At 57.1% G+C, this 23,442-nt stretch overlaps 2 protein-coding genes across 6 annotated transcripts; both read left to right on the top strand.

Moving 5' to 3' along the window:
- Positions 1-56: 56 nt before the first annotated feature.
- On the top strand, positions 57-16,421 carry TCF25 (transcription factor 25). 5 transcript variants are annotated; one of them, XM_062499939.1, is made up of 19 exons: positions 57-243; positions 1,149-1,340; positions 2,698-2,772; positions 4,472-4,593; positions 5,222-5,287; positions 6,419-6,501; positions 6,904-7,034; positions 9,871-9,970; positions 10,286-10,379; positions 10,789-10,899; positions 11,205-11,297; positions 11,768-11,873; positions 12,214-12,373; positions 13,516-13,603; positions 14,162-14,320; positions 14,897-14,987; positions 15,197-15,276; positions 15,945-16,017; positions 16,155-16,421. In XM_062499939.1, the coding sequence occupies exons 1-19, from the start codon at positions 64-66 to the stop codon at positions 16,314-16,316; spliced, it is 2,166 nt and encodes a 721-aa protein (XP_062355923.1). In that variant the 5' UTR covers positions 57-63; the 3' UTR covers positions 16,317-16,421. The 5 variants fall into 5 exon arrangements, 4 of the variants coding, with proteins under 4 accessions (XP_062355923.1, XP_062355926.1, XP_062355925.1 ...); XR_009933534.1 differs by lacking the exon at positions 16,155-16,421 and having other exon boundaries at positions 15,197-15,532; positions 15,945-15,960; XM_062499942.1 differs by lacking the exon at positions 1,149-1,340.
- A 1,776-nt stretch (positions 16,422-18,197) lies between these two features.
- On the top strand, positions 18,198-23,442 carry TUBB3 (tubulin beta 3 class III). The gene is made up of 6 exons (XM_062500261.1): positions 18,198-19,137; positions 19,304-19,575; positions 19,700-20,125; positions 20,630-20,738; positions 21,449-21,559; positions 21,877-23,442. Exons 1-6 carry the CDS (start codon positions 18,198-18,200, stop codon positions 22,950-22,952), a joined length of 2,934 nt encoding a protein of 977 aa, XP_062356245.1. The 3' UTR covers positions 22,953-23,442.

Below are 23,442 nucleotides of genomic sequence, written 5' to 3'. Positions count from 1 at the left end.
GGGACCAGCACGAGGCGGGTGCGCATGCGCAGTTTGGGCGCAGGCGCGGAGCGGGCGGGGGCGATGTCGCGCCGGGCCCTGAGGCGGCTGCGGGGGGAGCAGCGGGGCCAGGAGGGGCCGGGACTGGGCGAGCTGGGCCTCGACCCCGGCCCGGAGCGCGCCCGTGAGGGGGGGCCTCCACCAGCCTCCGGGAAGGGGCCCCGCGGGCCACGTCGCGCTGGCGTCAGCAACCGCTTCGAGCTGGTGAGTGGGGTCAAAGCCGGGGGGCCTCGGGATGCAGCGGTTCGGGGGCGGTTGCTGGGGGCAGCTGGGGTGGCAGGGACTCGTGAGGGACAGCTACTGGGGGGATAACTGAGGGGGCAGCGACTGGGGGTGACAGCTGGTGAGTAGACGAGTACATTGCTGGGGGAGACTTCCTTGGGGGACAGCTGAGGTGACAGTCACTGGGGGTGGCTGGAGTGACAGTAACCTGGGGGCAGAGGCTGACGGGGTTTGAGGGTGACTGGAAGGAACAGGGGAGCAGTGAGTGAGAGGGGCTCGCAGTGGGGGTGGCAGAGGTGACACTGTGTGTGGTTGTGATTTGGGGTCAGTGAGTGAGGTGGGAGTGATCGGTTTGGGTGGTGGGTGAGTGGGAAAGGTGGGGGCAGCAACTGGGGCTGAACTGGAAGGAAATGGGAGAGGGGCCTGGGGTGCTGGGTTTGGATGCTATCAGAGCTGGACTGGTGAAAATGTTTTTAGGAACATCCCTGCCACCTTCCCAGCACTGCAGGATCCTGGTGCTGGGTGTCACATGGGCCCTGGTGGCACTGCTGGGTCCTTGGGGTGACGGATCCTGGTCCTGCTCTCCAGACACCTCATCCAGCCCCAGCCATTCCCTGTCCTTCCCCGAGGCCTGGCTGTGGGGCATAGGCAAGCCTGGGTTTGGAAGCTCTTCCAAGGGAAGAGTGGGGTCCGTGGTGTGAGGGGACACATCATGGTGGTCCTGTGCCCTCTTCCATTGTGCATGAGACTGTCTGGGCAGACACTGGATGACATGCTAGACACAAGGGATGTCCAAATCTCCATCTGTTTGCAGGTGAAGTGTTGGATCAGATCCGTGGGGAATTCCATCCCTGGGCTGTCCCTGCAGCTTGTCCCTCTGTTTGCAGATCCCAGCTGAGGAGTCAGAGGATGAGCTGGTAGCTGGAGAGGAGCGACCGGACACGCGGCTCAGCGAGCAGGACACGGCAGGAGGGAACCAGGAGGGGAGCAAGGACAGGAGCAAGGAAAGGGCTGTGACCGAGGAGACAGATGGTGATGGACAGAGAGAGGGGCAGGAGGCCGAGCAGCCGGACCAAACGGTGACTGCTCCCAGGGATCCAGGGGAGGGACACACACTCAGACCTGGGAACTCACATCTGGGGGAGCAGGAGCAGTTTGGTGCTGAGGGCTGGGCTTGTGTGTAGCATCCGGAGGGATTTTCCAGCTGCAGAGAGGAAGCACCCAAGGAAGGCATTGTGCTTCCTTGAGTCCACATGAGCACTAAGGGAGGAGTGGTCTCAGGGAGGCATTTGTTTTGGAACAGAGAATGTGAAGACTTCCAGCATTGTCAGCTGAACACTGAACCTCTTCTTCCCTGTAGTGGTTTGTTGTTATTGAGTTTCAAGATTCCTCCTGTGGTCTGTATCAGCCCAGAAGTGTCTCCTTGCAGGATTTCGTAAGGAGAGGGACATTTAGGTAACAATTTTCCATGGCAAGTGCAGCCCAGATCTCACTGGAGAAGAGGGTCGTGGTAACAAAGGGGGTTGGCCCCTGATCTCACTTGTTTGCTGTGCATTTGGGGTTTGTCCCTGTTTTGGGTGTCAGAGGAGCAAAGTCTACTGTTTGTATGCATTCCAGCTGTGCCAGTGGCCTCTGCCAGCCCAGGGGTTGTGAGTGCTCTGGATAGTAGGTCACTCTGTAAGCAGTGGCTCCAGGGCTCCTGACCTGGTGACTTTTCTGTGCCAGCACTGCAGGACACCTGTGGCTGCTCCCAGAGCTCCAGGTAGGATATGGCAGGCAGGTGCTCTTGGGTAGAGCCAGGACAAGGCTTGAAGCAACCTGGTCTATGGAAAGTGTCCCTGCCTAGACAAGGAGTAGGAACTGGAAAAACTTTGAGGTCACTTCTACCCCAAACCATTCCATGGTGCTGTGATCCCTTGCTGAGTTACCTGCTAGATCCTGGAGATGTGCTCCTCGCTGTGCCAGCCAGGTTAGGGAATCCCCCCAGCATCCTGAGCTGAAGCAGTTGCATCTGCAGGGAGAGGCACTCTGGCTCTGGGACCTTTGTCAGGTGTTGGTTTCTGTGGAAATGGGAGTGAAACTGGGAACTGTCGTGCTCTCCCCAAAAGCAGAAATGCTGCTTATCCTGGGGACTGAAAGATGCTGAAGCATTTCCTCCACACATGGCACAGCTAAACTTGTTTCTCTCCTGATTTCGTGGCCTCAGACATGGATGTAAAAGTCAGCTGAGGTTTAACCCTTTTGTGATTATTTAGTGCTTTCTTCCATTTTCTCCTTGTGTCTTTATTTCCACCCACTAACAAACACTATATGGTGAATTTTGGTTTCATTTAAGGACCCTCAGTGTTCTGATCCCTGTGGGAAATGCTCTTCCCATGGAGCTGGCACCCTTGCAGTTCACAGGAATGTTGACAGCTCTTCCCTTTGTCTTTACAGCTGGCAACGAGTAACAAGCCACGGAAGAAAAAAAAGAAAAGGAAAACCAAGAAAAATTCATCAGGAGAGACTGTGGTATGTCTGTGTGTGTTCTGAGTCAGGGACCAGGCTGGTTCCTCCAGTGGGGTTGGCAAAATTGGAGTTCTGAGGTGGTTGTAGGAGAGATTCAAGGCAAAAAAGCCATTTCATATTTTTAAAGAAGCCTCTTTAGAATTGTGGAATTCTCAAATGGTTTAAATTGGAAAGGACCTTAAAGCTCATCTCATTCCATCCCCTGCCATGGGCAGGGAGACTTTCTATCAGACCAGGTTGCTTCAAGCCCTGTCCAGCCTGTTCTATCACTCTATCCTCTGTCCAGAGTCCCTCTCCAGCTCTCTTGGAGCCAGTTTAGGCACTGAAAGGGGCTCTAAAGTATCTGCAGAGCAGAGGGTCTCCAGCCCTTGCAGCATCTCCGTGGCCTTCTCTGGACCCATTCCAGCAGCTCCACATCCTTCCAGTGCTGGGGACTCCAGAGCTGGAAGCAGCAGATGGATTAAAGTCATTGATCTTAATTCAGTAGGAGTGAGGTTCAGGTGGGAGCTGGTTTTCTGGTGAGGTTTGAGTCTGAACTGTCCAGAGAAGTACAGAATCCTTGAGGTTGAAAAATACTTCCCAGATCGTGGAGTCCAACCTCCCTGTTCACTCCAGGGTGATTCTTTGCTCAGCATCCCAAGCCACTGGATTCTGGAGTGAGTAGCTAAGCTGTGACAGCTGTTCCAGTGCCCAGCTGACCACCGTCTCCATGGGAATGCCACTCAGGAGTGAGTTTCTGAGGTGGAGAATCCTCTTGGAGAACCTGTTTCCTTTCCCAAACCAAGAATATTGAGCAGCAGGGGAACATGTGCCAGCGGAAGGCTAGGGGGACACCCAGACCCAGGCAGTTTGGTTTGCCAACGAGGGATAATACAACCTCTGTTCCAGCACTGCCATGCAGAGCACATTCTCCCTTTCCTGTGTATACTCCATGCGCAAGGCCTAAATTTAGCTTGAAAAGGCAGGCTGGCAGTGCTGCTTGGGTGTCCTGAATGGAATTCTGTGTTCCACCCATGGATATCATGAGGAGGATGTGAAACAGGCACGTAAGAAATGTGTCACTTGGTGTTTGTTGGGGGGAAATAGAAGGAAATCAGGGTTAAATTGTTATATAACAGTTGGATGTGAGCAGCTGGATGGATTCCTGGGGTGGTTGGAAAATGGGGAATGGGAGAGTTGGATTGAAGTCATGTGAGTGTTTGAGACTTTGTCATGAGGCTCACAGCAGTAACTTGTTTCTGTGAAAAGTAGAGGGTAAAGGCTGGTAATTTAAATATTTTAAATGTCTTTGGACAAGGGCCTGGAGTGCCAGGACATGGATAAATGTCTTCCCACTATTAGAGGGCAGGATTAGATGGGATATTGGGAGGAAATCCTTCCTGTGATGGTGCTGAGGCCCTGGCACAGGTGCCCAGAGAAGCTGTAGCTGTCCCTGGATCCCTGGAAGTGTCCAAGGCTGGGTTGGTTGGGGTTTGGAGCAGTCTGGGATAATGGAAGGTGTCCCTGGCCATGGCAGGGGGTGGAACATGATGAGCTTTAAGGTGCCTTCCAACCCAAACCATTCAGGGTTTTCTGAAGAGCCACAGCCCGTCACCCAGGGACCAGGATGAGCTGGAGGCAGCTCTGTGTGATCTGTGCTGGGTGACCCGCAGGCTGCTGTGACTCAGCCTGTAATAAATGCCTTGGCTTTGCCTTTCTTAAGGAAGACAATGACCTGGAAGACATCGACAGCCTTTTGGAGAGGATCGAGGACCCCAGGCTGGCACCGCAGAGCCAGGGTGGCATCACCACTGACAGCCGACCTCTGCTCTATGTGGAGCACAGGTACTGCTGGCTCCCACCTGCCTTTGGCCTTGGTGTCACAGGGTACCTGCTCCCTGAGGAGCTTCCCAGTGTGCTCTGGCCAGGAACTCAACACCTTGACTGAAAAGGTTGGGATAGTTGTGCACATCCCTGCTCCTATTCACTCCTCTGGAAGCTGCGTTTGGTTCTGATGGGGATTCTCTGCTGCCAGGCCTGTTTGCAGTGGTGACAGGACCAGATTAGTGTCCACAGTGACCTTCCAGCCTCAGATCCTCTGTGGGAGAACCTCTGCAGAGGTGCCACTAGCCCTGGTGTATAAAGCTTGACATGGGATCCACTTGTGCTCCCGAGCCTAGGCTTCTCCCGGGAACATCCCAGCTAAGGCTGCAGCCGCCCTGGAGAGGGCAGCAGCAGTATTCCCCAGCTCTGGAGCAGAGCAGGAAGAAAGCCTGTCTGATGGAGCAGGGCTTTCCCTTCCAGTTCTGGCAGTTTCAGTCTCCTTTCTCCATGCCGTGTCTGATCAGTGGGGAGTGTGTGACAGTTGGGGTGTTTTCCAGAGGCACTTTGGGGTGCTGCGTGTCTATGGAGAGACTTGAGTATGGCACTGTTTAACTGATGGAGCTTTTCTTTCCTCTTTCCTCTTTCTCAGAAACTTGAATCCAGAGAATGAGTTGAAGAGATACTTTGGGGCTCGTGCTGTGCTTGGGGACCAGAGGTGGGTCCAGAATTTGATATTAAACCCTTTCCAAATCAGAGGAGGTGAGTCTGTCCTGCCCTTGGCAAGTCTCATGGAGTCCCCAGTGCCACACCCAGGCTGCTAATCCCGGGCTCAGGGTGTGTTACTCATTTAGCAGTTGCTTATTGGGACAGAGGAATATTTTTTGCTATATGTACAAGGGAAGAGACTTCTTCAGGCTTTTGCTTTTTCTTTTGCTCCTTTCCCTTCTCATTTATTTCCAAACCACCCTTCAAAGTCCTTTCACTCAAGTTCGTAGAGTGCAGACACATAGATTTTGTTTGTTTCTCCACCATTCATCCCTTGTTGCCATTCCAGACCCTCTGGACAGAAAGTGAACTCTGAATACTTTCAGTGTGTCTCCTGCACTTGCTTCTGGGGGCCCAGGGAACCTGTTGCTCCCTGGGGGTGATGTCTCTGCATTTATCCACTGCACTGTGCTCACTGTCATCCACAAAATCCCCATTTCCAAGAATTTCCATTCTTGGAAAACCAATGGTCTGAGCTTGGAAGGAGGGAGAGAATCTGTGGAAGAGCATTTGGTGCTTGAGGAAGAAACTGCAGTCCCTTGGGATTGTCCTGTGCGGGGCCAAGAGTTGGACTTAATAATCCCTGTGGGTCTTTTCCAGCTCAGGATAGTCTGTGATCCCTTTCTGAGGAGATGTGACTCCCTCAGAGTAGCCTTGATCCTGAATTGCTCCTGAACCAATAAATTGTGCATTTTTGAGTACAGCTTAAACTAATCCAGTTGACATTTGAAGGCCCTGCTGGGAAGAGGGATGAATCAGAGGGATGGGGGGGCTCTCCTAATTTGACTTGGGAAGCTGCTAGAAGCACAGAGGCAGCTGAGAGTTTGGCAGGGATAAAAACAGGGAGAGAAGTTCTGGAAGTGGAGATGCTGGAGGCACTGGCTGGCCTAGATGATGCACACAAGGCAAAGCCTGAGCACAAGTGTGTTGAGTCTTGAAGGCAAACATAGAGCTTTGGGCACAGCTCTGTGTAGCTCTCTGTGGGGAAGAAATTGAATCTCATTTTTCCCTTTAACATGGTTTCATCCCTCCTCCTTGTGTCAGTGCAGAGAAGTTGTGACCTGTGTGTTCCCCTCCCCAGGCCAAGGCAAAGGCAGCGGCAGTATGTGCGCAGCATGTGGCTGACAGCTCCCAAGAACACCTGGCCACGCTACAGCAAGACAGGTGAGGCTTTTGGGGCTGCCTCCTGCCCTCTTGGCCCGTGAGACATGGAATCTAAGAGGGAACTGCTCCTCAGCTGGTGGAAATACACCTCCTGCCTCAACAGAGAGCTCTGTGCAGTTGTACCTTTTGATTTGGGTTTGTTTTCCCCTCTTTTGAAGGTAGCAGGGCATAGGTGCTTCCCATCTTAGCAGCAGAATTGCTGGATAATGAGAATCCCTGGGGAGAATGAGTTGGCTTTTTGGGTGGGCTTGGGACTTGGATTCATGAGAGGGGGAAAAACAGTGAAATTCTCTGGGAGTTTACAAAAACATATATGTCTGTGGACCCAGAGTGAGCTCTTGATGGTGTGAGAGAGCAGAGGAAATTCTCATGGGGTACCCAGGTCTGCCCTGCACACTGCAGGTATCACCATGCAGCTGCTGGACACCCGGAGGGGGGTGCAGCACTTCACCTTCGAGCACCACCGTGAGTACCAGCAGGTCCAGTTCAAGTTCCTGGATGCTGTGGAGTCCATGGACCCCAACAACATAGTGGTACGTTGAGTTGGTCATGCTGTTCCCTCCTGTGGTCCTGCAGCCCCTTTCCCTGGGAATCTGGGCTGGTGCATTCCAGTGGAATTGTTTGGGTTGGAAAAGCCTCTAAGCTAACTGTTCCCCAACACTGCCAAGGCCATCCCTAACCCATGTCCCCAGGTGCCACATCTGCATGGCTTTTAAATCCCTCCAAGGATGGGGAATTCAGCCCTGCTCTGGGCAGACTGGGGCCAGGGCTGGACAACACTTCTGGGGAAGGAATTGTTCCAAATATTCAACCTGAATCTCCTCTGTCACAGCTTGAAGCTTTAATCTCTTGTCCTGTGTCAGTTCCCTGGGAGCAGAGCCCTCCCCCTGCCCTCCTGGCTGTCCCCTCCTGTCAGGGAGTTGTGCAGGGCCAGAAGGGACCCCCTCAGCCTCCTTTTTTCCAGGCTGAGCACCCCCCCCTCAAGCTCCCTCAGCTGTTTCTGCTGCTCCAGACCCTTTTCCAGCTCTGTTGCCCTTCCCTGGTCACGCTCCAGCCCCCTGATGTTCATGTTGGGGTGGGGGGCCCAGAACTGACCCCAGGATTGGAAGTGCCCCAGTAATGCCAGCACAGGGATTGGGCACTGCCCTGGTTCTGTGGCCACACCATTGCTGACACAGGCCAGGTGCCAGTGGCTTTCCTGCCCATCTGAGCTTGTGTCTCCTGCACCTCCAGGTCCTTTTCCAGCCACTTTTCCAAGCCTGTAGCATTTGTGGGGTTGGTGTGACCCACAAGCCAGACCCACCATGTCACCATGTTGACCTTCATCCCACTGGCCTCATCCCCTTGATCCATCCTGTCCAGATCCCTCTGCTGAGCCTTGGATTATTTATTTCCAGTATTGTTTGGACTGTTAGGACTTGCTTGGAACCTGTGTCCCCCTGTGTGGGGTGAGGCAGTGTTGAGTGCTGTCACCTTGTTGATGAGTGACCTCCTTGGTGCAGAGGAGGTCTGGTGGCTGGTGGCTGAGCCTTGGTGGCTCTGCCAAGCACGTGCCAGGTCACCTTCTGAGAGAGGAACCCACAGGAACTGTCTGTTTGGCTGCAAGGGTGGGAACAAAGCTTCCTTGTCTCAGCTCTTAGCTGGGAAACGAGGAATATTGTATAAACCCACAGTGAACTGGGAATCCAAACTAACAGCTGTTCTATTTATAAACTTCTGCAAGGATGAAAAATGTGTCTTTTCTTGGTATTTCAGCAAAACAGGCTTTTGTGTTGGGAGTCCTTCATGCGTGTCCGAGCTCATTAAGCTGTATGGTAACATTTATAGTTTGGAGTGATAAGCAACAGCAAAATTGCTCTGCACCCAACTAAACCATAACTGAGGGATGTTTCTCTGAAAGGTCTGGCCACATGAGCTGGGATACATGCCCTGGAGATGTTCTTTAAAGAGCCCATTGTCTCCTAAATAAAATTTACTTCCTTCTACTTTCCCACCCTCGGCTCAGGGCCGCGGGGCTCTCTCCAGCTCAGCAGTTCTGCCTCGACTGAGGGATTTGGATTAAGTGAGCCAAGGTAATTCCTGTGCAGCAGTGAGTGTCCCAAGGACAGCTCAAACTCAGTCCCTCACACAGGAAAGGCTTCCCATGGTGTTTTAATCTGGATGTTCTGACCCTCTTAGGGAGTCTGGCTAAATCTGAGGATATTTGTACAGCTTGAAGTCTTCCCCTTTTCCATCAAGGGTAAGATCTAACAGATGGATTTGGCAATTCCAGACAGTTTGTCCATGGTCATCACAATCCTGGCAGAGGTGGAGCCCAGCTCTGCCTTGTTGCTGTGGTTTCAGCACATAAAACATTACTTTGGGGAGCCTCTAGTTCAGTAAGTGTTTTTTCTGCACTTACTGGTAGGTTAAAAGGACCTTGGTGATCTTTTATTGTTTTTCACAGTGATCCTGAGTGCTCCTTGTCCACCCCCAAAAATGGACTAGAAATTAAAAAAAAAAAAAAAAAAAAAAAAAAAGAGTTTTACCCCTTAAGGAAGAGGTTAAGCAGCAGGCAAGTTGGCTCCAGGCTGGGCTGGGCCAGTCGGGAACATCCAGTCTTTGTGCTGTAGGTGGTCCCACGGGTCCTCACCCTGCAGATGGAAACTTCTGGAATTTTGGAAGTTTTATTTTTTCAGTTTTAGGAGAAAAAAAAAATCCCCAAACTAACCTGTGAGAAGAATTGTAGTAGCTTCAGTATTTTTTACTGAAATGAGGTTTTAGGTACTTGAGAAATTAGCCTATTTATAATATAATTAGTGAATTGAGAAAGCTTTTAGATTAAACCTCTCTTCTGAAACGGGAAGTAAATATTTATTTATTTATTTATTTATTTATTTATTTATTTATTTATTTTATTTTACATTGCCATTGCTCATTCCTGGATTTGTAATAGATGTGTCCAAATGTCCTCTCAGTATCCAGAGGATGCAAAACCTTGATGAAATGCTCAGAACTGTTGAGGGATAGATAAAAAACCCAAACTGTGACAGTGCTTGCACCTCATTCTCTTCTTTCCAAGGAAATGGAGGAGCTGGAAGAGATTTGGAGGAGGACAGTGAAGATGAGCAAAGGCCTGGCATGGCCTCTGCTGGAAAAGCTGGGAGGGAGCTGCCCTAGGGAGGCTGCCATGGAGGTCTCCCATCCTGCACATGGTGGGGACAGAGCTCCCTGTGCCCTTCCAGCTTGGGGATGGATCTGGCAGGGCAGGATTAAGGAAGCTCTTGGCATTGTGTGTCACAGAGCTGGGTGCTGGAAAGTACCTGGGTCAGTGACCAAATTCCTGAGACACTGGTAATGACACAGAATCTCTGCAATGCTCTTGTGCAGCTGCTGCTCCAGATGAGCCCCTACCACGTGGACTCCCTCCTGCAGCTCAGTGATGTGTGCCGGATGCAGGAGGACCAGGAGATGGCCCGGGATCTCATAGGTAAGTGTGAAGTGAGGAGCAGATGTGTTAGTGTGAAATCCTTCCCAGTCGAGGGCAGTGGATGGCAGGAGCTTGGCTTTTCCTGGACCGACCTCAATCCCAGAAAAGTTCCTTTTGCCACCCAGAGTGTGGTCTAATGTGGAAGTGCTCACTGCCCTGGTACCTGTTATCGCCACATTGCATGAAGTACCTTTATGTCTCTCTGGGCTGGGAATGAGCTGGTTTCTTGTCTTTTGGGCTGAACCAAGTGCAGGGCAGTGCTGTGCTGGGGTGGTGTCCCTGTCCTGTCCCTGACACTGCCCTTGCTGTCCCCAGAGCGGGCACTGTACAGCCTGGAATGCGCCTTCCACCCTGTGTTCAGCCTCACCAGTGGGACCTGCAGGCTGGACTACCGGAGGCCAGAGAACAGGTGAGCAGGGCTGGGGAGCAGGAGGAGGCTCACCTGGAGCTCCTGGCCCCAACTTTGGCCACGGCCACCCAGATTCACCACTGCTGCTCATTCAGGGAGACCCCCTGAGTGTCCCTTTCTGTTGGGGACTCCTGGGATGGTGCTGGAGCACAGGCAGCTCGTGCACAGAAGTTTCTGCACAAAACATCCCTTTTCCCAAGGGATAGCTTCTTGCAGTAAGATCTGTCCCTCCCTGTCATATCCTTCTCATGCCATTAGTACACCTTAGCCCAAAAAATGGTCACAAAAATCCTTGCTGTGTGTTTCTAGCCATCACCCCCAGCACTCACACTCCTCGCAGCCTGGGTCTTTATGTAACTCCAGCTCTGCAGCTGCTGGGAAAGGTGACTTTATTCTGGGAATTTTCCAGTCAGCTGACCGAAGCCATCTCTCCCAAACTGCTGTACCTGGAGGGTGCTCACATTTCAGTCCCTCTGGCTGACAAGTTCGGTGCCATCAGTGACCTGTATCACCAGTTCAGGTGCTGGGCCTCCCCACTTTGTGTCACCATCCCCACACCACTGGGACAAGGTGGGATGTGGACTTCGGGGATTTCCTTGTCTTGGTCGCAGTCCCCAGAGCAGGTTGTGAGTTTTCTGTCCCTGTTCTGGCACAAAAAGATAAAAAAACAAGATGGGGGGGGGGAGGGGGGGTGGTCTGTGGTGCCACATGGCACACCAGGATGTGATGCTTAGGGGTGTGGAGCTCTTGATAACTGTGTCCCCTTTTTTGAGTGGCACAAAATGCTTCTTGCCACATCCAGTCCTGCTCCTGTTTCCAATGCAGGGCTTTCTTCCTGGCTCTCTTCAAGCACCTGATGTTCCTGGAGAAGAGGGGATGTCCCCGCACAGCCCTGGAGTTCTGCAAGCTCATCCTGAGGTAGGTGCCTGCACCTAGGCTGTGGGGGGACAGTCACCCCAGAGGGGTCCTGCCTGCTCCTGGGCTTAGAATGGACTCATTGCCACCCCTTGGAGCTGCACAGCTCTGTGCTGGGGTTGTGCTGGTGCCCTTGGAGAGGTGAGGGGTGAGGAGGGGCCCTGGATGGCCCATGACTGCCAAACTGTGGCCTGGGCTTGGAGTCTCAGCAGAGCAAAGTATGGCAGTGGCTTCAGCCCACTCAGTTTGTGGCCACTGATCCTTCTCCTGGGTGGTGGCAGGGGACTGTCCCCTCTGTGGGGACACAGAGCACCACTCTGTTATCCCCCTGGCCATGTGGGAGTGACGGTGTTCCTGTTCTCTCCACTTTCTGAGTCACTGGATGTCACTGGGAGAGGCTGTTTGACTCAGAAATCAGGGCAGCTCTCTCAGGTGTTGTGACACTGAGTTTGTTCTCTCCCCCTGCTCCCAAGCCTTGATCCTGAGAATGACCCTCTCTGTGTGCTGCTGCTGATTGACTTCCTGTCCCTCCGGGCCAGGGAATACACCTTCCTGACCCGCCTCTTCCAGGAGTGGGAGGTGAGTGGCCAGCAGGTGAGGGGATGGGTGCCTGGGGCTCTCCCCACCAGGTGAGCCCTTTGGAGGGGATCTCACAGCCCAGCTGGCATCCCAGTGGCATTGGAATGATCCATCACGGCTGGGCTGTAGGTTCCTGTAATCCTTGGCTCCTGCAAATAGTTGTAAGAACTCAAAACTGCTCACTCAGCTGTGGGGGCAGTGAGCCAGTGGCTGGGAACTCACTTAACCCCAGCAAGCAGAGCCCCAGCCCCACACAGCCCAGCTCTGCTGCACAGCATCATTTCTCAGTAACTCTCAGATGCACAGCATCATTTCTCAGTAACTCTGTCTGATCCTGCAGAGTCACCGGAATCTGTCCCAGCTGCCCAATTTTGCCTTCTCAGTGCCACTGGCCTATTTCTTCCTGAGCCAGCAGGAAGAGCGCCCGGAGCTGGAGCGGAGCCAGGCCAGGGAGCGAGCGGCCCGGCTCATCCAGCTCGCACTCATCATGTTCCCAAGTGGTGAGTCTGTCCCCACCCTGTGGGGACTGTGAGGCCACCCTCCAGGGCTTTGTCACTGCCCTCCTCTGGGACAGCCTGGACTGGATTCCCAGCAGGGGGATGCAGAGGCAGGAATTTTCCAAGGGCCTTTGAGGAGGAAGCCCTGAGTCAGAGTGGAAGCAGAGCAGGCGGTGCCTGTGCCCAACGTGGTGGGGGGAGGCAGTTCTGGGCTCCTTACCCCAGCACAGACACTGAGGGGCTGGAGCAGCTAAGGGCAGCTGGAGGCTCGGCCTGGAGAAAAGGAAGCTCAGGGGGCACCTTTTGGCTCTACACAACTCCCTGACAGGAGGGGAAGCCGTGGGGGTCAGGCTCTGCTCCCAGGGATAGAGAAAATGGCCTCAGAGTTTGATATTGGGAGTAATTCCTTCTGCATAAATGTTGTCCAGCCCTCGCCCAGTCTGCCCAGGGCAGTGTTGAAGTCCCCAGCCCTGGAGGGACTTAAAAGCTGTGTGGACATGGCACCTGAGGACATGGGTTGGGATGGCCTTGGCAGTGCTGTGGGAAAGGTTGGCCTCAGTGGTCTTAGAGGCTTTTCCAACCTCACAGTTCTGTGATTCCATGGTTCTGTCCTCCCTCCCCAGAGCAGCTGATGCTCCTCCACCAGCAATGGTCGGGGTGAGCAGGCTGGGGGAGGGTGAGAGCTGAAATCTCAGAGCAGGGAGATGTCTCACCTCCTCAGGGCTGCCCAGAGCAAGGACAAGCCAGTCTTCCTGGCTCTCCCTCCAAGGCACAGCTCTGTTTTGGATGTGCTCTCCCCATGGGTGCCCATCACTCTCTCTTTCATCCTGTGGGTGCTGCTGTCCATAAAAGGAGCACACAGCCCTCAGGCCCAGGGGAGGGTGTGTGCAGCAGGAAGAACCAGCTCTCCAACAGAGATTCAGTTTGTGGGAGCTGGAAACATCTCCTAGGCTGCTTGTCGGGGTGACTGAAATAACGCCCATGTGAGCACTGGGACCAACAGTGTCCTCACCCCCTCCTTGTGTCCTTGTTGGTGCCCCAGGGGATTCTGGCCCTGAGCAGGGGAATGACTCTGTAGGGGTGACCCCACCCCACACTGCCCCTCACCAGCAGATTCAGATGGGTTCTCTGCCTTTGTCTTGCAGTTCTGATGCCCCTGTTGGATCACTGCAGTGTGCAGCCTGATGCCAGGGTTGCCTCCCATCCCTTCTTTGGGCTGAATGCCCAGATCAGGTAAGGCCTGGAGATGTTCTCAGCAAAGGGAAGGGATCGATTTTGCCGGCGGCGTGGATCTTGCATGCTCAGACAGCTAATGGAGGAGCTTGTTTGGGTTCCCTGAGAAGGCTGATTTGATAATGCCTTATTTGATAATTCTTTTGATAATGGATTTCCATAATGGTCTCTGGATCAGGCTGACAGACCCACTTCACCTTAAGGTGGACGGGTCAGAAGTTCACCCCAGATCCTGTTGGTGTGTGCAGGGAGGGAGAGCGACGTGTGTATCCTCCCAGGGCAGGCTGTCTCCAACCAGTCTGCGTTCCCTTGACACGTGGTCTTCCTCAGTGTGCAAAGGCTCTCCCTCAGGACAGGGCAGTGTTCCCTCATTTCATGGCTCTGCTTAGCCTAAAAATAGATGGAGGAAGAAGTTCTGGTGAAGGTGGATGGCAACATCCAGGCAGGAGCCTGCAAGTCCTCTCGTGTTCCCACGGCAGAGGCCAGCACAGAGCTGAGCCCTCACCATCCCATGAGGAGGAGGAAGAGGGTGCCGTAAGTAACAGCCATCTCCCACAGCCAGTCACCTGCCCTGAACCAGCTGACATCCCTGTACGTGGGCAGGACACATGCCCTGTGGAAGGACCCAGCTGTCATGGCCTGGCTGGAGCCCCATGTCCACGAGGTTCTGCGCATGGTGGAGGCCCAGGACGTGCTGGTGCAGGAGGCTGAGCACAAGTGAGCGCAGGGGGTGGAGGGCATGGTTCCTCTGCCAGGGATGTGGGACAGAGGGTCTGTCCTGGGCAGCAGCAGTTCCAGTGTCTGGGACAGGGCTCAGAGCCCCAGAGCTGCTGGTCTGATACCAAAGGTCACAGCATGGGGCCAGGAAGGCAGTGGCTCTTCCATGCTTTTCATAAATGGGAATGTAGAGCTGAACCTACACTGCCTTCCCCAGGCTTGGTTGTCACCTGTATCTTGGAAATGTTCTGGAGAGGGTGGAGGGGTGGCCTGGAAGGTCAGGGATGGCCACACAGGACAGGTGAGAGCTTAGAAACACTTTGCAGTGGTGAGAAACAGGAGGGAGCTGTCAGGTGTCCTAAACCAAGGTCAGTCTGCTCATTCGTGAGCTCTCGAGCTCTCTGCTGTTTCTCCAGAGCTCAGCAGCTGCTACCCCCTTGGGCTCACTCTCAGCCAGCTCCACCCAATATGGCCTTGTCCCCCAGAGCCAGGGAAGCTGCTGACAGTGCACCTGGAGCAGCAGAAATGGGAATGTTCCTGCTCAGGGCTCACTGGTCTGTCCCCTCCCTGCCTCAGGAGGAAGATCCGGTACCAGAGCGCTCCCAGGAACATCTACCGGCACATCATCCTCTCAGAGATGAAGGAGGCAACAGCAGCCCTGCCTCTGGTGAGGGGCCTGATGGGACACAGGGACTGTGGCTGCACATGTTGTGGTGGCACTTGTGTCCCTGCTGGGCCCATGCTAGCCCCTGTCACTCACAACTTCTGTGGGCACCCCTGTTTGCTGCTGCTGGATGCACAGATTTCATCCCTTCTTTTCTCCTTCCTTCCTTCCTTCCTTTCTCCTTCAATCCCTTCTTTCTCCTCCCCCTGCAGGAGGTGACTTCACAGCCAGTGATGGGGTTTGACCCCCTCCCTCCTCTGGATTCCATTGTTTCCTACACCCGACCAGAAAGGTACCACCTGCACTACTGGCGCCTGTACTGGCACAGCCAGCCGTGTTCCTGGCATGCCCTCAGCCCCAGGCCAGGCTGCACACAGGCACTCGGTGCTGACCTCCTCCTCCTCCATGGCAGAGGAAGATCTTCAGGCAGGCAGAGATACAGGCTGGACTGGTCCTGCTGGTTCCCATAATGGTCACCACTGGCCATTCCCAGCCATAGGGCACAAGCCAGGCAAGGCCCAGGCCATGGCTGACTGGGACGGTTTGGGGTAAATGGAAATTTAAATACATCCAGTCCTGGTGTTGGGGTGATGCCATGTGTGTGTTCCACATCAACCCCCTCAGAGCAGAGCTGGTAGAATCATGGAGTCATGGAGTGGTTCAGGTTGGAAGGACCTTAAAGCTCATCTCATTCTACCCCCTGCCGTGGGCAGGGACACCTTCTACTGGACCAGGTTGCTCCAAGCTCCTTCCAACCTGGCCTTGGTTATGCTTTTAGTGACTGGTTTGCTCGGAGTTGCTGCCCAGAATTTCCTGAATCCAGAATCCCATTGGAACCCCCCAGTTCTGTCCCTCAGGGGTGGTTCCAGCAGCACCATCATTCTTCCAGCACTGCCACGTCCTATTAAGGAGTCATAAACTGAGCTGTACCTTCACCATGGTGCCACTTGTGTCTTCCAGGACAAGCCTTCCCTCCAATGAAAGCACTTTATCCCTTTTCTTCCGCTCGCTGTTGCCAAATTTTAACTTGCAGGTGAGTGCACGCTGGCATTTGGGTGCAGCGTTCCCCCATGGTGTTCCTGCTCCATGACCCGCTGCCCCAACAGCCTGGTGCTGATTTGGCACCAGTGTTGTCCCCTCCTGTGCCACCACAGTGCTGCTGTCTCATAGGGGGACATCCGGCATGACGGGGACGACGAGGCCGGGGCAGCACAGGACCTCAACCAGGGGGTGAACAGGCTGATGGCGGCCATGCGGGACATGCTGGCCAACATCCAGTTCCAGGAGCCCCCCCGTGATGACAATCCTGAGGGTGATGGTGACTGGGATTGAGCCTGGGGTCTCAATCCGATCTTTGGGTCTCCCCAAACCCTCTGGCATCCTCCCTCCCCTCCCCCCCCGTTTTGTGTTGCACTCCAATAAAGTCACACAAATGGACTCGCTGTGGGAATGGGCTGTTCTGAGGAGGGTGCTGCACCCACGGCATGGTCTCCATCCAGGGAGGGGGAGCTGGATCCTCAGCGATGGGCCTTGCCCAGGGCCCCTCTCAGATCAGGGGACAAGGGCTGACTGAGCATGTCTGAGCTAATCAACAGCAGCTGTCCCTTGTCCCCATGGCAGCTTAGTCCCCTTCTGGCCTCCTCTACACACAATTTCCATCCTATTCCCCTCCCTGTTCTCCTGCCTCCTTAATTCCCAGAGGGGTTTTACTGCCCTCTTCTTCAGATCCTTTGTGCTTCCCCTAGCCTGGAGTTTCCTTCCCTAAATACTCTGTACCTTCACTACACTGAACCTTCCAAAAATCTCAGAATTGTGCATGGAGCAGTTTTTTCAGCCTTTTAATTATCTTTGGAGAAGAAGTCTCTCCCCACCCCCCCCCACAATTGTTTATCTATTGTTTGTTCCCTCACCTTCTAGAGCCAGGATCAAGGTATGCCACAGTCACACTTATCCTTGTTCCCATAAAGTTTTTTTCCCCTTTTTTGCTCAATAATGGTGAATACACGGGATAAACCCCTGTTTCTGCTTTATTGCTTCCCTGGGGGATATAGCTGGCGTGGTTTGGCTGGGTGTGCAGACCCTGAGGCTCAAGCCAGCCCCCCCTAGCCCCATTCCCCACTGGTATGTATAAATGCCATGGGATCCCATCCCTGTAATTTGGCAGCCTGGGACCCCATGCCCAGTGTGTGTGCCCAAAGCTGAGCTATTTTCATCCATGCCAAAGGGAAGGGCTTCCCAACGGAAGTGGATAACCGTGGGATCAGCCTTTTTGTGGAGCTGTGAATGGCTCTTTGGCAGCCGTGCGGCTCCAGGCATCAACACGGACCTAAGGCACATGATGGTCAGATGGGTCCTGTCCCCACCCCGCCTGCTTGGGATCCCTCCGGCGCTGGGCTCTGCAGCATCCCATTTAATTGTGCCTTTGACGATTCCTATCGCATCCCATGCCTGCCCCATTGTACAACATCTTCCCTGGGGCCACGGGAATGGGACCCCTCCCAGTCCCAATGTATGGGACAGCTGGGATCATGCAGTGCAGAGGGTTCTATGGGGGTCTCCAAGGTGCTCAGATAGCTCAGGGTGCGTGGATGACCCCCACAGCAGATGGGACACCCCAAGACATGAGTCCCACGGGGCACATTGACCCCCATAGGACAGAGCCCCGCAGGGCACAGGGTATGTAGATATATGCAGGACCTCAGGACACGTGGGGACCCTCAGGTGCACAGAGAACCCCAAGGGGCATGAACCCAGGGGTGCATGGTCCACCTCCATGGTCCAGGCATTTGAGACCCCTGGATACATGGTGATCCCAAGCAATCAGGTTCCCCAGGGCCATCCTGGGGGTCTCAGCCTGGCCTCAGCAGCGGCCCCCCTCACTGACAGGGTGCCTCCCTCAAGCAGGTGCCCACCCTCCTCGGAGGAGGAGCTGTGGGAGCCGGCTTTAAAGTAGGGCAGAGAAAGGGCCCTTTCTTCCCCAGCACCCTGGGCCGGCGGGCGTGGGACGCCGGGCAGCGCTGGCACAGAGCGGCCCCACACGGGAGGGTCCCCACGGGCACACGGCACCCCCAGCACGTCCCACGGCTCCCGTCCCCGATTCCTCGGCATCCCCTCGGCCTCGCCGCCGGGTGCCACAGGAGAACTGGCGGGGCACAACGGGGGCTCGGGGGCTGTGCGGGTGCCCCGGGTGGCCCCGGGGCTGAGGAGGGGGCCATGTCGACGCTGGCCCCCCTGCGTCTGCTGCGCGAGCCCTCGAATGCCAGCGAGGGCAACCAGAGCAATGCCACGGTCGGGGCCGGTGGTGGTTGGTGCCAGGGGCTGGATATTCCCAACGAGCTGTTCCTGGCGCTGGGGCTAGTGAGCCTGGTGGAGAACCTGCTGGTGGTGGCCGCCATCCTGAAGAACAGGAACCTGCACTCACCCACCTACTACTTCATCTGCTGCCTGGCGGTGTCGGACATGCTGGTGAGCATCAGCAACCTGGCGGAGATGCTCTTCATGCTGCTGCTGGAACACGGGGTGCTGGTGATGCGCCCCAGCATCGTCCGCCATATGGACAGTGTCATCGACATGCTCATCTGCAGCTCCGTCGTGTCTTCCCTCTCCTTCCTGGGGGTCATCGCTGTTGACCGCTACATCACCATCTTCTACGCCCTGCGCTACCACAGCATCATGACGCTGCAGCGGGCTGTGGTCACCATGGCCAGCGTCTGGCTGGCCAGCACCGTCTCCAGCACTGTCTTGATCACCTACTTCCGCAGCAACACCATCCTCCTCTGCCTCATCGGCTTCTTCCTCTTCATGCTGGTCCTCATGCTGGTGCTGTACATCCACATGTTCGCCCTGGCCCGCCACCACCTCCACAGCATCTCCAGCCAGCAGAAGCCACCCACTGCCCACCGTGGTGGCAGCCTGAAGGGTGCCGTCACCCTCACCATCCTCCTGGGCGTCTTCTTTATCTGCTGGGGGCCCTTCTTCTTCCACCTCATCCTCATCGTCACCTGTCCCACCAACCCCTTCTGCACCTGCTTCTTCAGCTACTTCAACCTCTTCCTCATCCTCATCATCTGTAACTCGGTGATTGACCCCCTCATCTATGCCTTCCGGAGCCAGGAGCTCCGGCGGACGCTGCGGGAGGTGGTGACGTGCTCCTGCTAGGCAGGGGGACACGGTACCCGCACGGCCACCCCCATCCCGAGATGGACAGACGGATGGACCGACAGATGGACAGGACGAGCCGCGGGGTCCCTCTCCGGGCGAGGGACTCACGGTTCCCAATAAAGGCTGTTTGCAGTGACGCTGTGGCTGGCATCGGGCAGCCCCGGGGAGCCCCGGGAGGAGAGGTCCCTCCCGGTCCCACCGGTCAGTCAAGGGTCACCTGCTCCCGGCGAGAACCGGGAAGGACCGGCAGGGCGGCGGGAGGCTGGACCCCACGCGGGGGTTGGCCCCGGCCGCCCCCGGACAAAGGGCCCATCACCATCGCCTTTGTTCTCGGGCCGCGCCCGCCGCCGCCCACCTCGTCACTGACACCGGCACTGTCCCCGGTCCCGCGGGGGCAACCGGCGACGGGGACCCCCAAGGTGGCCCTCCCGTACCGTTGTCCCTACCCCTCCCCGTTCCGGGACGCGGTCGGGAGGGGTGTCCCGAGTGTGTCCCCCCGCCCGCCAACGCCGCCGTTGCCCCGGGATGCTCCCGCCGACACCGGGTAGTCCCAGGGTCCCCGCACGGGTCCCGGGGTGTCCCCGCTCCCCGTGGGTGCCGGTGGGGGTCCCCCCCGGCCGTGTCCCCCGCGGGTGGCGGGGTCCCCGCTCCGCCGCGGCGGGGCGTGGCCGCGGGCGGGGCCGGGCGGGGCGTGGCGGGCGGTGCCGGTGCCGCAGGGCTGTTGCGGCGCTGCGGCGGCGGCCGCTGATTGGCTACGGGCGGCGGTGACGTCAGCGGCCGGCCCGGTGCGGCGGCGGGAGCCTATAAAGGATGCGGCGGAGGCCGCGCCGCCCCCCGCGCTCCCGGTGCCGCTCCGCTCCGGTGCCGCTCCGCTCCCGGCCCCGACCCGCTCCCGTCCCGCTCCGCTCCGGCCCGGCCGCACCATGAGGGAGATCGTCCACATCCAGGCGGGGCAATGCGGCAACCAGATCGGCGCCAAGGTAACGGCGGCACCGCCTCGCTCCGCTCCGCCCGCCGCGGCGGAGCAGGGCGGCGGACAAAGACAGACCCGCTCCCCTCCCCCCCGCCGCCGCACCGGGAGGACAAAGCGCCCCGCCCCAACCCCCCCCCGCCCCCCGCCTTTGTCCGTCAGCACCGCGGACAGCGCCCGCGCCCCGCCCCGCCTGCCGTTCGGGGCTCCCGGTATCCCCCGCCCTGCTGAGCCCCGCTCGGGTTTGGGGGTACCCCCGCCCTGCTCGGGATTTTGGGTGTTTGGCGGATCCCGGTGCCCGCCGCGCTGCTGAGACCTGCCCGGCGGTTTGGGGAGTCCCGGTGCCCCCCCGCCCCTCCCTGCCTGGGGATTTCAGTGTTTGGGGTGTCCCGGTGCCTCTTGCCCCACCCAGCCCTGCCTAGGGATGGGAGGATCCTGGTCCCCCCGTGCCTCGCCCGGGGGCCTGGGGGTGTTCCAGTGCCTCCCGTCCTGCTGAGCTCCCCGTCCTCCCCAGTTCTGGGAGGTGATCAGCGACGAGCACGGCATCGACCCCAGCGGCAACTACGTGGGGGACTCGGACCTGCAGCTTGAACGCATCAGTGTCTACTACAATGAGGCCTCTTGTAAGCGACCCCTCCTCGGATCCTCCCCTGGTGGGGTAGCCGGGCAGCTGGGCTGGGGGGTGGGGCCCCAGTCTGACCCCCCAGGTCAAGAGGAGCTGGATCTGCTGGGATGGGGAGGGGGAGCAGATAGACACACCCACCCCATGGAGGTGTGGGGTGGACAGGCACTTGCACCCACCCCGTGAGATCATTTAGTTTGCAGCAGTGGGAAATCGTGTACACCCAGTTCCATGGGACCTGCAATTTGGGAGGGGTCACACACAACACCTGCACCCCAGCATTGTTGGACCCCGGGAGGGCAGACATGTGCACCCACCCCTCAGACCCTGCAGTTTGGGGGAGCAGGGGGCACATTTGCCTCCAAGTTCACGGGACACTGTAGTTTGGGTGTGGGCATGACACCTGCATCCACCCCATGGGACACTGTGGTGTGGAGAGAGAGGGACACCTGCTCTGCAGGATCCTGTGGTGTGGGAGGAACAAAACACAAACATCCACCCAGCCCACGGGGCCCGGAGGGGGAATGGGGACGGACATGTGCACCCACACCATGTGACCCCCATTGTTTGGGGGGGCATGAGACGTTCACCCACGCTCCTGGGATTTTGAGGGGGCACAATCTGTGCACCCAGCCCTGCAGAACTCTGCAGGGTGCTGGGAAACACCTCTGGCGGTGGGATGGTCCCCTCCCATGATGGGGTCTCTCTCAGCTCACAAGTACGTGCCTCGCGCCATCCTGGTGGACCTGGAGCCGGGGACGATGGACAGCGTGCGCTCGGGTGCCTTCGGCCACCTCTTCCGCCCCGACAACTTCATCTTTGGTAGGTCCCCAGGGAGGGAGGGGTGCACCGTCCCCCGATGTTCCCCTCAGTCCCTGCATCCTCGGACCCGCCCGGCCAGTCGCCATCCCCGGGGCGCTCGGCGAGCGCAGCCCTCCCGCGCCGCGGGGCCCGGCACTGCCGGCACACGGCCAAACCTCTGCGGTTCCTGCTTCCCACCCCGCCCCGGCGTCAGATCTCGCTGGTGCTGCCGGCGGCAGCGGCTGGTCCCAGCCCTGATCCTCTCCCCGGTGCCCTCGGGCAGTGGGCGTGGGGAGCCAGCGGCCATCGGCCATCGGAGCCTCTTTTTTTTTTCTCAGGGCAGAGCGGTGCCGGGAACAACTGGGCAAAGGGGCACTACACAGAGGGGGCCGAGCTGGTGGACTCGGTGCTGGATGTGGTGCGGAAGGAATGTGAGAACTGCGACTGTCTGCAGGGCTTCCAGCTGACCCACTCGCTGGGCGGGGGCACCGGCTCGGGCATGGGCACCCTGCTCATCAGCAAGGTGCGGGAGGAGTACCCCGACCGCATCATGAACACCTTCAGCGTGGTGCCTTCCCCCAAGGTGTCGGACACGGTGGTGGAGCCCTACAATGCCACGCTGTCCATCCATCAGCTAGTGGAGAACACGGATGAAACGTACTGCATCGACAACGAGGCGCTCTATGACATCTGCTTCCGCACCCTCAAACTGGCCACCCCCACCTATGGCGACCTCAACCACCTTGTCTCGGCCACCATGAGCGGTGTCACCACCTCCCTGCGCTTCCCTGGCCAGCTCAATGCTGACCTCCGCAAGCTGGCTGTCAACATGGTGCCCTTCCCGCGGCTGCACTTCTTCATGCCCGGCTTTGCCCCGCTGACGGCGCGTGGCAGCCAGCAGTACCGTGCCCTCACCGTGCCCGAGCTCACCCAGCAGATGTTTGATGCCAAGAACATGATGGCCGCCTGTGACCCCCGCCATGGCCGCTACCTCACCGTGGCCACCGTCTTCCGTGGCCGCATGTCCATGAAGGAGGTGGATGAACAGATGTTGGCCATCCAGAGCAAGAACAGCTCCTACTTTGTGGAGTGGATCCCCAACAATGTCAAGGTGGCCGTGTGTGACATCCCACCACGGGGGCTGAAGATGTCCTCCACCTTCATCGGCAACAGCACGGCCATCCAGGAGCTCTTCAAGCGCATCTCGGAGCAGTTCACAGCCATGTTCCGCCGCAAAGCCTTCCTGCACTGGTACACGGGCGAGGGGATGGACGAGATGGAGTTCACCGAGGCCGAGAGCAACATGAATGACCTGGTGTCCGAGTACCAACAGTACCAGGATGCCACGGCCGAGGAGGAGGGTGAGATGTACGAGGACGACGAGGAGGAGTCGGAGGCGCAGGGCGCCAAGTGACGCCCGACGCCGCCCCCCAACACTGCCCGCAGCCCCCCGGCTTAGCGCTGCTGCAGCCCCCAGGTGCTGCTCCCCCTGCCATCCCCTCAGTGTCTCCTGACCCCATTCCCCCCTGAGCCGGCTCGGCCTCTCGCCCCTCTTCCTACCTCCCCCTTTTTCGTTTTTTACTGGTTTGTGTCTTATTTTTTTTTTTTGAATACTTAATAAATTTATTGCTGTCCAGGTACTACCTGTCTTTGGCTGCTGGGTGGGGGGGGGAGACAGGGGACACCCACACAGTTTGCCCCCCACCCCAGGCTTTCCCAGCCAGGGGAAGCATTTCAGAAGCCCTCATGCACTGCTCCCCAGCCTTCTGCCCCTGAGATCCAGTTGCCCCAGTCAGGCTATGCCTTTGTCCCCACTGTCACCCTTCTCCATGCTGGGGGGGTGTGGCAGCCACCTCCCTGTGCCAGGACACAGCTGGTTCTTTGTTCCGCAAGCTGAGGTGGTA

Source organism: Cinclus cinclus, chromosome 11, assembly GCF_963662255.1.
Source record: "Cinclus cinclus chromosome 11, bCinCin1.1, whole genome shotgun sequence".
Lineage (NCBI taxonomy): Eukaryota > Metazoa > Chordata > Aves > Passeriformes > Cinclidae > Cinclus > Cinclus cinclus.
The sequence above is the reverse complement of the archived record's forward strand: the minus strand, read 5'-3'. Positions and strand labels throughout refer to the sequence as shown.